General features: G+C 33.8%; 1 protein-coding gene across 1 annotated transcript in view; it reads right to left on the bottom strand.

Annotated features, from left to right (window-relative positions):
- Positions 1-16,152, bottom strand: part of LOC116167571 (transducin-like enhancer protein 4) — a 91,102-nt gene that overhangs the window by 40,003 nt on the left and 34,947 nt on the right. Inside the window, exons 2-4 of the mRNA XM_031482961.1 lie at positions 12,930-13,027; positions 11,179-11,242; positions 108-152 (exon numbers count right to left, since the gene is read on the bottom strand). Coding sequence (XP_031338821.1) covers positions 108-152; positions 11,179-11,242; positions 12,930-13,027 — 207 coding nt within the window. The remainder of the gene's footprint in view (positions 1-107; positions 153-11,178; positions 11,243-12,929; positions 13,028-16,152) is intronic.

The raw sequence follows: 16,152 nt of genomic DNA, 5'->3' as shown, positions 1-16,152 counted from the left end.
CGGAAAAATTCTGATTGTGAATTCATAAAAAATTACTTCACTCTTATTTTGTATAATTGATAAGATAACACAGTATAGGTGAATAAATAAAATAATAATATTCTTACCTGTTTATGCATTTCTACATTGAGTCCATATGACATTTCGTAGTACTGCAACAAACAATATTAAAATTAGTACATCTAAAAACGAATGTTGTGAAATATCTATAACTACGAGTAGGTACATGTATATAAAAAAAATTGTACGGAAAAACCAATAACATAATAGTTATTAATTTTTCATTTGCCTATTATATGCCAATTATATATATCTGTCATATGAGATATATAAAGCAGTCCATTACGCCCAAGTGCATAATGAGAGGGCATAATGGATTGTCATCTCATTATGCCCTCAAACGACCTGTCAAATATATTGATGTAGTTATATTATGTAATACAAAAAGATGCTACTTGATTTATATGAAGCATTTTAATGTTGGGCAAACAATAATCATTACATTTGTATTTTGGAAATGCATTATTTGGTTGGAACGATGAAAAATAAAATTTTGTATGCAACTCAGGCATTACTCGATATTTAACCCTCGGGCCGGACACCTTCGGAGCTCTGTCGCCCTCGGCATTAATATCGCCCTAATGTCCTTGATGCATAAAAATAGTTTTAGTCTTCTCCGTCATTTTAAGCCGCAATACAACTAATAGATGACGCCATTATATAGCTTGTTGAATAAAGAGATTATTATTATTATTATTATTATTATTACTAATACATAAAAATTAATGTTTGTATGTACGAGTATGTACATACGTATGTCTCTTATGCCTGACTAAACCGTTCATCCGATTGCTATGAAACTTTGGGGAATGGTTGGACGTACGCCCGCGAAGTTTTCGGGCGGGGCTACCGGGAACGGGATATGGAAAAAAGCGGAATTTCCCAAAGGCCATACGAAGTTTGCCGGGACTGCTAGTTTGGAATATGGCGGGACTTCAGATTATACCCGACTTATTATTTTCATATTATATTTTTTTATACCCGCTCTCATTTTGAGTAAATGTGCTAGGTATGTAAGTGCAACCATTTTCAAGAAAATCCTTCCGGGAAAAATTACGTGTTTATTCTAGAACATATTTTCGAAGCGTTGTTCTAGAACAATTCGCATTCACTATATAAGCAACCTATAGCATATTTCAGTTCAGTTTCAACATCTATGCGCATGCTACGTTATAAATTCAATTAAATTGTGAGATAAATAATAATTACTGTTATAAATTAATCTATATAAATATTGTTATAAATTTAGTTAATTAGTTGGAATAAATAAAACCAGGTAATTAAAGTTACCTTACAATATCATAACATTTTTACAGTAGATCGATAACATATGGATTCACGATTACTAAATTATTAATTAACATAAATTAAATACTGACATTTTTAGGATATTTGTTATTTTCTGGTAGCAGACAACAAATTTTTTTAAATTATTTTTATTCTGAGGATGCATTCGATTGAAAAATTTCACTCCTTTTACCAACAGTAAATGTGGTACTTTGAGTTTGAATTCTAATCTTAATATCATGTTTGCCATGAACTCATTTTTGTTTTGTTTTTGGAGATAAAACACTTTCTCCTGTACATCACTCCACAAAAACCCATAAAGTTATCAAATTTTGGACGGTCTCCCCCCCCCCCCCCTAGATAGTAATAGAACTTTAATAATCAATTATGTTGTAAACGGATCCATTTGGTCACAAATCAATAGTACACATGCTGCCGTTAAAAACAGCAAATCGATCGCAATCTACTTTGTTACGACTTTGTAGAATGCAAATTTCACAGCAAATGATAAAGGTTAAGATATTACAAAAAATCCAAATATCTCAGATCGCATGTATACAGGGTATCCCGCGAAGAAAAGGACAAAAACTTTCCTTGGATGCTTGTTTCGTTTATTATTTTGACACACTACTTGTGTCAGTTTGACAGAAATTTGTACAAATTGCTGCCATGTTTGTTTTTAGAAATGAATAATACGCAGACGTAATGCCAGTCATATTAGTAAACGGGCTAGACTATGTTTACAATGGATGGTGGACACTTTGAGCAACTATTATATACATTTGCTTTCATAAATAGACGTCCACTAGTATAAAACAGTCACGTCAATCATCGCAGGTCAGCACTACTGGTCGCCTATGAGTTGTATCATTGAGTAACTCAACGGTTGTACACAAATTATGCTATTATATTTTCATCACTATCTAGCCCATGCGAAGAAAAAGACACAAGTTTTGTAGTTGGCAGCTACCCGTGACTGTTTTTATATTAGAAGACGTATAGTATTATTTCTTCGTTAAATAATAGCTATTTGTATAACAAGGGAGGAAAGTTAAAGATTCCCTCCCGCGTGTGAAGTTTAATGCCCGACGGGAAGCGGAGGGCAATAATCACACAAGGGAGGGATATGTACTTTCCTCCAGAGTTATACATATGATTTTTTCTACTACCTCAACCTTAATTTAGCAAAGATAATTAATTTTTACGGTAAGATGACTGCTTGCCATCTAGTTACACTAAAAAATTTAGGATGTATCCATGGTGAAGTTATGTTGCCATGGTAGCGGTATAAACAGTAGCTTGTGTACGATCGTTTCTGTAATTTTTCATCAGGAAATATGGAAATAGAAAGTGATTTAGAGGAAAACATTCCCTCAGACATTTTAGAAGAAGCTAATCAAGCATCGCTTGACCTATTGCCTGCCAAATCTAGGGACAGATACGAAAAAGAATATACTGCTTTCAAAAATTGGATGATGGGGAGAAAAGTCAAGAAAATTGCTGAAGAGGTAATCTTAGCATATTTTGCGCATCATTCTAAAACGCTTAAACCATCGACGATGTGGAGTAAATATTCAATGTTGAGGGAGGAAAAAAGTTTTTCCTCCCTTAGGGAGGAAAAGTGCAGCTTTCGACCCTCAAAACGGGGCGAGAAATGATATTTTCTTAAGAGGTAGCAGGAAAAATAATTTTCCAACGGTATGGTGGTTTACGTGCCATTAATATTATTAAATAGTCGGCTTGCAAATGAGCAAAATCTACGTCCCGTGGGATTTTTTATGATACAAGTATGGGAATGGTATCAATCTCTTTGTATAAACATGGAGATTGGAGAATCAGTACTTGGATGGTGGACAGTAGCCATTAGTGGCAGATTAATCTTATGCCTACCCAAAAAAACAGACTGGTCGTCGTTGTCTTGTACGTGGTACTGGTTCTTCATGTGTATCTCATAAAATACAATATTTATGACAAAGTGACCTATTGCAAGCAGTATTCAGTATTAAATTTTACACAAGAATTGTGTTTAGGATATTTCCTGTGTGGTTGACCTTTAACAAATAAAGTCTGGTTTTAAATGAAGAATCTAGGGTTTTGTTTATTCAAAAAAGCGCAAAGGGTGTTGTTTTTTAAACTTGTAGATACATAAATGTTAAGTTCACAAAATAAAATTAGATAAACTAAGAGATTAGGCTTCAAAGATAATACAAATATTTAAACAGGTTAAAAAGTAATCGTAAACGATTTACATAAAGCGTATTTCCACTTGCATTCATTTCCCATTTGTAAGATGCAACTTCTGTTAAAAACGTAAAAATCCGGCCACAAATATGAAAGATAGCGTTGCAGATGGGCAATCCATTGTTGACGTGCTACTTCAATTTCAGTTTATGAGAAGAATTTCATTTCAATGCTTTTCTAAATAAGAAAGTTGGAACTGCGCATGCGCAAACCTAAATTTTAAAACTAATGTTAGATTTTCCTTTGTTCCAAGCGCCTAAGTATCAAATTTCACTTAAATGGTTCCATAGATAAAAAAGTTGGCACTGCGCATGCGCAAAATAAAATTTTGAAACTGGCGCTAGATTTTCCTTTATTCCAAGTGCCTATGTATCACATTTCATTTAAATTCTTCCATAAATAAAAAAGTTGGCACTGCGCATGCGCAAAACCAAATTTTGAAATTGGCGTTTGATTTTCCTTTATCCCAAGTGCCTATGTATCAAATTTCGTTTAAATTCTTCCATAAATAAAAAAGTTGGCACTGCGCATGCGCAAAACCAAATTTTGAAATTGGCGTTTGATTTTCCTTTATCCCAAGTGCCTATGTATCAAATTTCGTTTAAATTCTTCCATAAATAAAAAAGTTGGCACTGCGCATGCGCAAAACCAAATTTTGAAATTGGCGTTTGATTTTCCTTTATCCCAAGTGCCTATGTATCAAATTTCGTTTAAATTCTTCCATAAATAAAAAAGTTGGCACTGCGCATGCGCAAAACCAAATTTTGAAATTGGCGTTTGATTTTCCTTTATTCGAAGTGCCTATGTATCAAATTTCGTTTATATTCTTCCATAAATAAAAAAGTTGGCACTGCGCATGCGCAAAATCAAATTTTGAAACTGGCGTTTGATTTTCCTTTATTCCATGTGCCTATGTATCAAATTTCATTTAAATTCTTCCATAAATAAAAAAGTTGGCACTGCGCATGCGCAAAACCAAATTTTGAAATTGGCGTTTGATTTTCCTTTATTCCAAGTGCCTATGTATCAAATTTCATTCAAATACTTTTATAAGTAAAAAAGTTTGCAATTCGGTTTATAAATGGACGAGATGCGAAAAGGGCACTGTGAATTTTGAATCGATTCGATTCAACTTTTGGCATTGCGTATTATATGGCTAAAGCTATGCCCATATTGAATTTCATGCAATTCAGTTCATAACTAACGGAAATGTAAAAGCGATCGAACATTTCTAAACAAAGTTATCGTTCACACGGACAGATAGATGGACAGACAGACAAAGGAACAGACGAAGAGACCAACCGGCAGGCGACAGATAGCAATGCAAAATTATAAACGATCTCTAGGATCGTTAATAAACGGCAAAAGTGTAAAATTATGGAACATGTAAAAAACGGTTTTTTTGTTTTTTTTTACAATAACTTTTTTTGTAAGCGGTACAGAAAAAATTCCTTCCTTGGTACAAGACTCGACACCATCACGAACCAAATAGCGAAAAAGTAGAACAATAGCTCTTAAGATAAAGAACTAGTAGCGTCGCAAAACGAGCGGACGGACGGACGGACAAAGTGGCCACAATAGCGCATTTTTTTTTTAATTTTTGTGGAAATGCGCAAATAATGTCTACTATTGTCTAAGTACTGTGTCTTATTAAGGAACAGGTTATCAGTTACAATTTTCATCAAAACTCTTGTTTTTAATAAAAAGTCACATCGCAACATCTCCAACCTCAATCTTTGTAGAATTAGGTACAGATAGTTGACAACCAGAAGACTCCAAATCGTTTCGTCTGGAAGAGTGGGTGTCGAGAGGGTGTTGTGCCAAATATTGCTAAATGCTAATTGTATGTCATCAATCATTGACGACATTGAATGTTTTCCACCACTTAAGCTTGCCTAGTGACTTATCGACTTACCCTAAGAAAATTCTAAATTGTGAAGTCATTTGAGGAAATCGCCTAACGTCTGTATCTGGCAAATAAACATGCGTTGTTTTGTATCCTTCTTGTGCTATGTATACTACGTGAAATATGATTTTTGTATCTACTTTTTCCTGTGTGGTGCGAAGATTTGGCACATCTGTTCCATCTGACGTTACAACTTGATCTCGCCAACAAACTACATATTTCTTGTTATTGCTCTCTCCCCATTGTAGAATGTGCCTTCTCCTTTCATTCACGTATGTGAATTTTATATGATATTTTATGAGATAAACATGAATAACCAGTACCATGTACGTCAGCGCAGCGCCGATCCTGCGTATAGGATTAATAAGCACCTAATAATAGTTCAATAATTGTTGAGTAGCTACTGTTTTTGATTACAGACGATTAATTGGATATGAATGTGGTTGTTAATTAATGGAATATTTGGTTTAATGATTAAATTGCTTAATCGATTTCTAATTAATAAGTAGCGCGAGTATTGCGAACAGTTAGGTATTTATCAATAACATCCGGACTCTTGCAAGATCACTCGCAAACGCTTTGACACATAACGCTCAAATTTGGTACACCTACACAGCCAGGCCATGACTTTAACCGAAAAAGCACAAAGCTCAACTTCCTTATACCTTTGTTTACATGACTTTACATGACACTGGTGTTACGTTTACGATAAGTTACTGTCCCACCAGGCCACCTGCCATTTCAAATAAATACCCCCTCACTCTTTGAAATTACTAAATTTTTAACAAAACTAGCGCTTACATATGATAGTCGTCTATTGCGATGGTTGTAAATTGTTGTTCATTATGATTACAGGACCCACAAGTTAAGCTGCAACTCTGTATTGGTACCCCCTAATAAATTTAAATACCTACTGTTTTATTGCGATGTTATTTTGGTTTCATTTATTGATTCTTTTACTAATTTACGAGCTAATTTATTGTAACTTCCTACGAAATTCTTTCAGATGGCAGTCAATGGCGAGGGTTGTAATGTGACATCAACAGGACCCACAATGTGCCCGGTAACTGGAAATAAATCCCCCCTACAAAAATTAAGTTGTCTATTCTAGGTTGTAATTTTTGTGTTTTATGCAAATAAGTGCCTCCCTGGCCCTTCACCCCTTTTAGAAAATTTGAAATCCTTAAGAAAATACACCCACTTTTAAAGAAAAACTGGACGTTCTTTTCGACATCGTTAACCATTTTGCACCAGAACAAAAAATTATCTAATTTGGTGCACTAGTTCTGAAGTTATCCGCGTACATACACTTCGCGGATTCACTTTTATTTATATGGAAGAGAGAGCTTTTGAAAAATCATTGAATAATTTTGTTATTCAATGGAAAAATATAGCATTATGCAGTTACACGGCGATAACATAAAAATGTTATCCCAGATATGGCTAATCAACGGTTCTCGTGAATCACCCTGTCGAGTCTAATAAAATAATACACACATAGTTCGTTATTGCTGAATTACGTCAAGGTGTTTAGAGTATGTCGCATTGAATTCTGACCGATAATGAATATGCGATTCATCAATTTTCGAGACAATGTTCCCTGCAACTACATTTCTTTTCCGCCCATCAACGAAAGAGTCACAGGACGATACTTATATTATTTCATGCAAATTACGTTCTTGGTGTTTGATAATATCTGTATACTCTTAAACAACGGTTTATTTGCTAAAAATATTTATGATGATTTTTCTAGTTTACTGCAGACCAGATTGTTGTTGATTTTAACATGGTGCCTTGTTTGACTACCATCTAAGAAATTAATCCTCTAGTACGTAGCATAATATATATTCGGGGAAAAACGGTACAAGTAATAGTAACATTTTTTATACAACCTGCAAAATAATCCCAAACATCAACAACAATTTTAATGACCCAGCCCAGTGTAACTAACGCTGATCATTGAGAAAGGCAATTTCAATAACAACATCATGCAAAAACTACACCTGAATAAACTATTGTACGAGCAAATGTATACACGCTTTGTTAAACTTTGTATAACACTAGAACGAAAAAAAAGATAATATGTATTGTTCAAATACTACAAATAACACACCCACAACCACAACCAAACCAAAAAAAGTAAAATCCGTTTCGGCAATTACAGGGTGGTCGCGTATTTAAACCGAGGTCCTTTACATCGTTTTTATAACACGTTCCATGACCTTCATGCTCAACGTACCGCCAAAGATTTTGTTGAGTAACGCGAGTTGCGCTATTAAGTTGGCAGTACATCTCGTTAACACGCACGTCTCGTAAATTGTCTGTACGTAAAGTAATTGCTTTAATCAACCGGCCCGAATGTAACAGCAACTTTAATTAATTTATTATTGTTGATGCCTTGTACACCTTGGTTACCGCTTGCTCTTGTAAACGGAATTAATTACGCCAATGTTATACACGAAATCCCTCAATTATATACACAAGTTTTTAATGTAATTAAAATGGGCCAATGATTCGTTTATGACGTTTATGTAATAAATGTAACCCGGTAATGATGTATGTTTCCATCCTTGGTCGACTGCTCGGCCAGCGTTATAGAAGTCTACAGATACTAAAAGCGAAGTCAGTTATGAATTCCTGGGGGACATCAATTATGATACAAGTCTTCCACTAATATTTTCATCAGTTAGCAATAGGAACTCTTAAATGTTAGCAATACATAATAGCGCAAGTAACCTAGTTGGAAATGCCTCCTCCCTGAAGTGGCGCGTGGCGTGGGTGTATTGTATGTCTTTTTTGTGTTGTGTTATATTAATTAGCTAATATTTAGCACCTAAACGCCTACAATACATATTCCTCTAATCTAAGTGATATTCTTTACCACATCTTGCAGTTGGATGAGCCTTTCATAAGCTGTGTCCGAGATAAGGAGAGCCAGTATGGGCATTCTAGAAAGGGTAAGAGATGCAAATTTTGTCAAATGGAAGAAAAGTTGCGCAATCAAGATAGCGTTTCAAAATTCCTGAACATTTTTTGGTTATTGAAATATTTTGACAAAATCGAATTTTTCGATTTTACAATCTATTTTTTTCTGGCATTAGTATTTTACTCTACACTAAAACCCATAACACTTCTCCACAACAATCCAATAAGTTGGAGCTGTTAATTTGTAAATCCGACGTTTGGTCTTTGTGGAACCATCATCAACTTCATTTTTAGCGTAACACAACGAAGTTGAGTTAACGCTTATGTGCTCGATTTTCCCTCGTCTGTCTGTCGTCTGTCTATTCCATCGAGATCTCGGTTCCTGGGCCACCTAGAGACGTCGGGGCTGCTATGGTCTATATTTGGCCGTCACTCATCATTTACAGTTGTACCCACGAGTGGGTTTTGAAAAATTTTTTTTAAACACGACCCTGATATTCCGATATACATATTCTTAAAGTCATTTTTATTCGGAATTCGATGATTTAGTAGCAGTTTGAGGTTTAATTGCGGTTTATCTTTAAAATTCTCGATTTAAAAAATATACCTTTTTTCGCGCCTACTTTGTGAACGCACCCTCTATAATTCAAACTATACTTAAAATGTTGGGAATAGACAACCATATCATAATACAAACGCAATCTATCGAAAAATCTTATCTTCAAGGCATTAAGTTACTCCGCGCCGTGAAACGGGTCTCTTAACGGGTTAATGTCGAATAAAACGACAACCTCCACAATATGGGTATTGAAGTAAACCCATTTTGCAGGAGGGAATAGAAACTGTGTTATTGCGAGGCTATATATAACAGGTCAAGTGGAATGAAGATGCAAACAGGAATGCTACAAGATGCTTCCATGAGGATTTCAGATTTTTTTAAACATTGTGATCCTAAGGAAGTGAGACTGAAACTGGAGGGTACAATAGGTCTTAAGGGACAGGAGACCACCTATGAGCATAATAATAATAATATCTCTCTTCTTTCGTTTTATGGGAAAATCAAAATGGGCAATCTAATATAATAAGATACTGTTCAATATTCATACATGTGCAGTGGGGCATATTTTTACATAAGTTGTTAACAATAGTATAATTTATATTCACTTAGGGACGGTCTCACATTAAACTTATCTGACCATTAATTCCCCTGAAAACAAATTAATTCACAAAAGAGGTTATCTAGTTCAGCTGAAACATAAAAGACCAGCTCTAATCCTGATTTACTAATTATTGCCTTCAATTCTGTTGTAGACAGGTAGGATAAAGATTGTAAAAATCCAGTAATAATTTTTTTAAATATAAAAAATACGTGATTTAAAGTGTAAAATTATAATAGTGGCAGTTATTCGCAAGAGGTGGTCTACTTACGCTTTTTCTTGTTAGATCGGTTTCTCTTTTGAAACGAGAATTCATTAATATAAATAAGGATTTTTTTATTCTCCTTTTACGTTACATACCTGTACCATTTTTTACTCAAACGATTATAGATTACATCTCGGACATTTATATACAACCATTCTCTGAATTATATGAATATTAATGATACGCCGAATAGAATAACCATTAATAAAAGCTTGTTTAATTTATAGAACAAGCTACTATTATGAACCGATTATTGTTATGTACTTTACTTTAAAGAAATGTTTTTAAATTAGCTTCTATCGGTGTTTAATTAATGACAAGATTAAAATGATCTGATAACATTTACATAATATGCGTGGATCTCCTATTGAGTTGGTGTTTTTTTTACTATTATATCTACATCACCTCTAATAAACTATATAAACCATGGCCGTAATAATTGCGTAATTATTTATATGAATATCATAAAATTGCTTCATTACGCTGTAATTTCTGGTTTTTATGTCTGTAACTAAATAAACTTATAATTAAATATGCAAAATGCAGTGATCTTCACGTAATTATTTATCTTCATTGATTGCACAATAACATCTACGTTACGCACAGAAAAGTAATAAACGAGGTAATAGGTAAAGCAACGTTTTTGCACCTATGCTCTTTCATTTATAGTTTAAAGTCAGAGGTAGTAAAATACTCAATTTACTTAATTGTTTGTAATTTTTCAAATGAAGTATGTAGGTAGGTACATTAAGGGTCAATCTGTCTTTTTTTACCTTTTCCAAGTAATAGTGTCTCTATAAATTGCAAAATAGAAAATTTTCATATTGCAATCGTAAATTCTGTGAACAGGTTTTTATAGGTGCTTCATGCGGAATCTTTCACCTATTAGGGATCGAAAAAAATTCGCTTTTAATCTTTTCACAGGGGGCACGATGGCTAAGCATTATATGTACCATTGAAAACAGTGGTCATATTCCTTTTGTGGTATCATATCGAGTGTCCTACCTCTTTGTGCCTGCATTCCTTGCAAGATTACTCCCACGGCAAAGAAACCAGAGAAACTAGATATTTTCTCATTTTTTTCAAAAATTTGCAGTTCTTCTCACGGAAAGATCTCTCAAAAATGAGTTTCCAAAATTAAGGGTTGAATGAAAATATTGAAAAATGCACGTCATTTAAAGATCCCATTCCCATAGGCAATCCTCAAGAAATTATGTTGTTATTCTATTAAAAAGTCCGCTAACTACATATAGTATTTTTACTTACAAAGCCTCGTGAAATGTTTATTATGATCGTAAAAACACGAATTAACGAATATACATAAGTAGTTTACTTACCATTACGTAATGCCTTTGAATTTCTATTTTTTCGCTGGCTAATTTCTCACATTCCAGTTTCAAACTGCAACAAAAAAAAAAGCTGAGATTATGTACCTAAGCTAATGCACATCGTTGAGTATACTCATTGACTTTCTATAGTTTAGAAATTCAATGGTACAGTCAAAGATTTACAGTTGCCTATTCTGAAAATGGCAACAATGAGATTTTAAGCAATTTTAAAGCTTTGAAAGAATTATCTTTTGAAGAACGATGGTCGCAAAATCACAGGGTTATTAGTGTTAAGCGACTTTCTTTGAAAAAACAAGGATGCGTAAGATCAAAAGCACCACTTGTTTTTAGTGTGGTTCAATATTTTATCATGCGTCTAATTATTTTGTTATAGAAAGTTTCTTTCATATCATAATAATTGAAGATGGACAAAAATAAAAGGACAAGGAATGCAATTTACAAGTTTAAAAGAATAGAGAGAATTAAACAAAACTGGCACAGGAACAATTTACTATATTATCAGATCAACGTCTGAATTTATTAAGGATCCTCACATCCTTTATAGTGTTGTATTGTCGTCTTTTTAAAAGTGGCCGATTGTGTTGAAATTTGGTGTACGGATACTTTGGACATTAAGGACGGACGCTATTTATTTTCAGGAAGCTGGTTCAACAGGAACAAAAGTTATGGGACTTCGACTGAATCGGGAACAGGAAAAACTGCGAACTCAATTATAATAGAAATCAACATATTTCATTCCCTAGGTCATGTATCAAGTTCGGACTTTCGCTAGATTATTCACCAAGATCGTTGGGAAAAAGACTAGGAGCAGTATCTCAATGCTCAAGACATGAATTTGATGCATTTTCGTTAACTATAAAATGTATTTTGTAAGATTACAATAAATTGTCGTGAAGTGATTGCAATACTGAGGATCATTCCATATTTCGTTGTATCGGTTTATTTCATATAAAATCGGAAGTAATTATTTCCAAAACTAAAATTTGATATTCATGACACAATAATCAGTGGTGGGTTTAACTAAGTATATTATATGGTGACCATCTCATATCAGACGATATGCATAGTGGGTTTTTTTTACATTTCTGCACGCGGAAACCATGATCTGATGTGAAAACAATTCTCGTTAGACGAGCTCAATAATTGTTCTTTTTTTATTTTCCGAAAAATGCATAACTAACTAGATACTTTCCTTTTAAAACAATTTTTTTTATATTTCTTTTTACTAAATTATAAATTTTAAGCTACGACACCAATATTTTACACCAAAAGTTTATAATTTAAAAATTTAAAAAAGCGCGAACAGCTAGTAAATCATAATTTATTACCTACTAATACAAATGAAGATATCACCAATAGGTCATACAAAGAAATATCTAATTGATAATGCATTTTTTTCTGAAAAACAAAAACACATTAGATAATAGATAGCATAAAGTATATTGGTATTTCAATAACAAATGCCGGCCACATTCTAAAAGCGACTAATTTTGAAAGTACGTATTTTGGAACGTGGAGAATCTCTAAATTCTCTCTAATTCTCTAAATGAAGACCCTTAGCATAATGCGCTGTGCGTAAATCGACCCCACTGGGTTTGATAGTGGACTTAACAATAATGCAAAATAAAAGATGAACCAAGACATGATTCATATGTATTTGACATTGTCACCTAAAGAACGAAGTAACCGAAAACATGATGTGTATTTTTGTAAGTGTAAACAAATAAAATCAAACTTACTTATGATACTGCGCTTGAAGAAAGTTAAACTCTTCTTTTATTCTATCACACGATTCTCCAACCGTAAACTTAAACGGTTGTCCCGGTTGCGGTGGTCCCTAAAAATAAGAACAACAAATTAATATAGTAGACACGCGTGTTGTAATTTTCTAATCGGTAATTACACGCACAGAACAAAGAGCTTAAATAATAACAGTTTTTCTTTGAACAAAAATCACAAAACCAATATGACCGTAAAACCGCAAATTTAGCACTTTGATAGGCAATGAATTATGATTATTGGTGTTCATTGACGTGACGTTTTTATTTCCCCACTTATTTTCCTGCATCATTGCATTTTGAATGTTATGGGCATGTGGTTAAAAAGTCAACCAATGATGCAAATACATTTTTAACGATATTGTACAGTTAAATTACGCACATTTCCGCATTCATAACTTCATTACGAATATGCAATTAAATTTAATGGGATAGCATGCACATCGGATCAATATATAGTTAATGTAGATATAAGTAGATAATTCCTCGATAATAATTGATATTTATGATAAATGAGCAACTTCCATTATTTAACGAAATTAATTTAACCCGGCTGTGGTTCAACAATTTAATAGAGTAGTGTTGTATTACGAATCGATATCGGGGTAATTAACATATTTCATTAGTTAATTATGACCGTATAAAAAATTGAGTACCATTCTCATTAAAAAAGGGAAGCTATGATAACACTTTTATCTTCGATTTTATCTCTTGGCCTTGCCATGACTGATGACATGATACATTTAATAAACTGGCGACCTTACTAATTAAAGTACCTACATATTATTTAAAAGTTTAAATAAATCGGAATATGTATTTTTTATTTTCTATAATTACACCCCAAGCACGGTTCAAATTTCATATAATCTTTGATTGGTCATTCTATTTTAATAATAAAGTGACACATAGTATTGATATTTTTATTTTTTTTATATTATTTTTTATTTGCTTCTCCAAACAAGGACTGCCTAGACGTGGTTTACACATTGCATGATTGTACCTGTAGATACAAAGATCAAACATATTTGTGATTAATATATTGATAGATCCGAAAAGTGTCGTGACGAAAATATTTGTTTTGGTTCTAGGACTAGGGATTGAAGATAGAAGATAAAGGTATTTGATTTAATTTTTGTAGTAGGTATGTGTTTCTGTCGCCGTTACCGTAAACAAAATATTCGCAAAATATACTTTAATTGTTGAGTCCGAAAGCTCTTACCATTTAGAAGACGAGGGGCAAATTAGTATTTTAGAATTTCAGTTTCGTTAAGTAATTATTAGATGTCGTGCAAGTTTACTCTGTTATCAGTTTGATAACAGATAGTTATTCACATTTGTTCACATTGTTCCAAGAAAGTAATTCTAAAAAATTACGTAACTCCGAGCATAACTCATTTTGCGAGGCATCATTCTGGCGTTCCCGTATATATACTATCACGTGGTACTTGCAGGTTGCAGAAACTTTTGTCTGGGGGAGGGGGGAGGTAAAGCTAGGGATGGGAACGGAAGTAATGGAGTTAAGATGCTGAGGAGGAAGAGTGCGCTTAGTTATTTTACTGACAGTTCTCAATCTGATCCTTCAAACTGCATCAACGAAGCAGCAACATGTATTCCGCCGCTCGAAAAGGTGTTCATGTAGTACAATTTGTACAGTAGGCACAGTAGCTGAGTGGCAGTGGTATGCGAGCTATTCAGTGCCTAGTATCGGGTATTGTTTGGTGGCCGGAGGAAAACAATTCGAGCACCGATTGTAATTTTATACGTTTATATCTCATTTGAATAAATTTGTTGTTTTAGAAACAATTTCTACAGTACTGTGGCAGATGATTCACTAGGAAGCTATGACTGGTACAATTTAATGCAATGTAAATTTCCCTATGGCCAATTTTAAATAACTCAACGCCTTTACATTGTCGTATGGCTCATCTTAAAAAAACACCGTGTACGATCAGTGGACAAAAAAAGTACGATTTTAAATTTGCCCCACGATTTTTGATCACTCATGGAGGACTGCGATATTTTCGATAGCTAAGGGCTTAAATAAACCAAGCTTGTCAAAAGAGTGAGGCGTAGTCCCCGAAGTCGGTGCCATACCATAATTTTTAACATGGACTAAATAAGCCAGGCGTCGGTGCTTGTTTAATATATGTTCTGGATAACAGCATTCCACTAGCCACAATCTCCTAGCGTAACCTTTAATGCGTAGCAGTTTTACCACATACCTACATAATGTGATCAAATTTCCCTTAAAGTTGTAAAAAATTGATCATTCGTGCCGAATAGAACTTTTTGGTACCGCTTCCGACTATACATATAGAAGACGCGTTGGGTTTCCCATATAATAACGCAGCTAAGTGTTGAATACCATAAATGTTACTTTCAAATTTCCTGGAAACTGGATGGAAATTTGTCCGATATGTATGCTCACTCGAGTAGGGCGTTGTGTGCGGGTGCACCATCCTGTAGAAAGCAACAATTTCCAACTTTTGTTTTTTGTATGTGCCGTATACCGTTGTATTCGCAATAAAAAATGTTACTCAATACTGTATGTACTTTTTTACGAACCATATAAACAAATAAAATTAACGATAATTTCACCGAAACGAAATGTTGTATTGAAAATCTCTCAACGGTGTCTTGTGCTTGTAGAGCTCAAAAAGTGTCAATGAGAAAATGTTTTTCTTATTTTTTTATGTAACATCAGAAAAAAAAACAAAACCGGCAAATTTCGGTTTCTCTGGAAGGTATATCTTCGGAAGTTATCCGAATTTTCTGGCATGGGCATACTTTCTCTAATCTGGCCATCTTCGTACCTTCTATGGTTTCCGAGGTCCCCATGATAGGCATCATTATCTTGGACACCATTCGCCTCAAAATTTTTCCCAAATTAAGAAAAAACACGAGGCCAAAGCGGATAATAACTTAGGAACTGAGGAAACTGCATATTGAATATTATAATGTAGAATGTATTAAGTAAAAGAAGAGGATAATAACTACCCATAGATAATAACTACCCATCATTCATGAGTTTTTGATGTGTTCTAAATCAACTGGATTTTAACATTATAATTGAAGAAAATTATACAAAAAATACCGTCGCTACCGCTTACTTAACGCGGCTCCGAAATATAAACCGACGACGACGATGTAATTTTTTTTTGGGTTGCTTAATAATAAATTTTAG

This window comes from Photinus pyralis, unplaced genomic scaffold (assembly GCF_008802855.1).
Source record: "Photinus pyralis isolate 1611_PpyrPB1 unplaced genomic scaffold, Ppyr1.3 Ppyr1.4_LG4, whole genome shotgun sequence".
Classification (NCBI taxonomy): domain Eukaryota; kingdom Metazoa; phylum Arthropoda; class Insecta; order Coleoptera; family Lampyridae; genus Photinus; species Photinus pyralis.
Note: the sequence above shows the minus strand (reverse complement) of the source record. Positions and strands in the feature narration are given on the sequence as shown.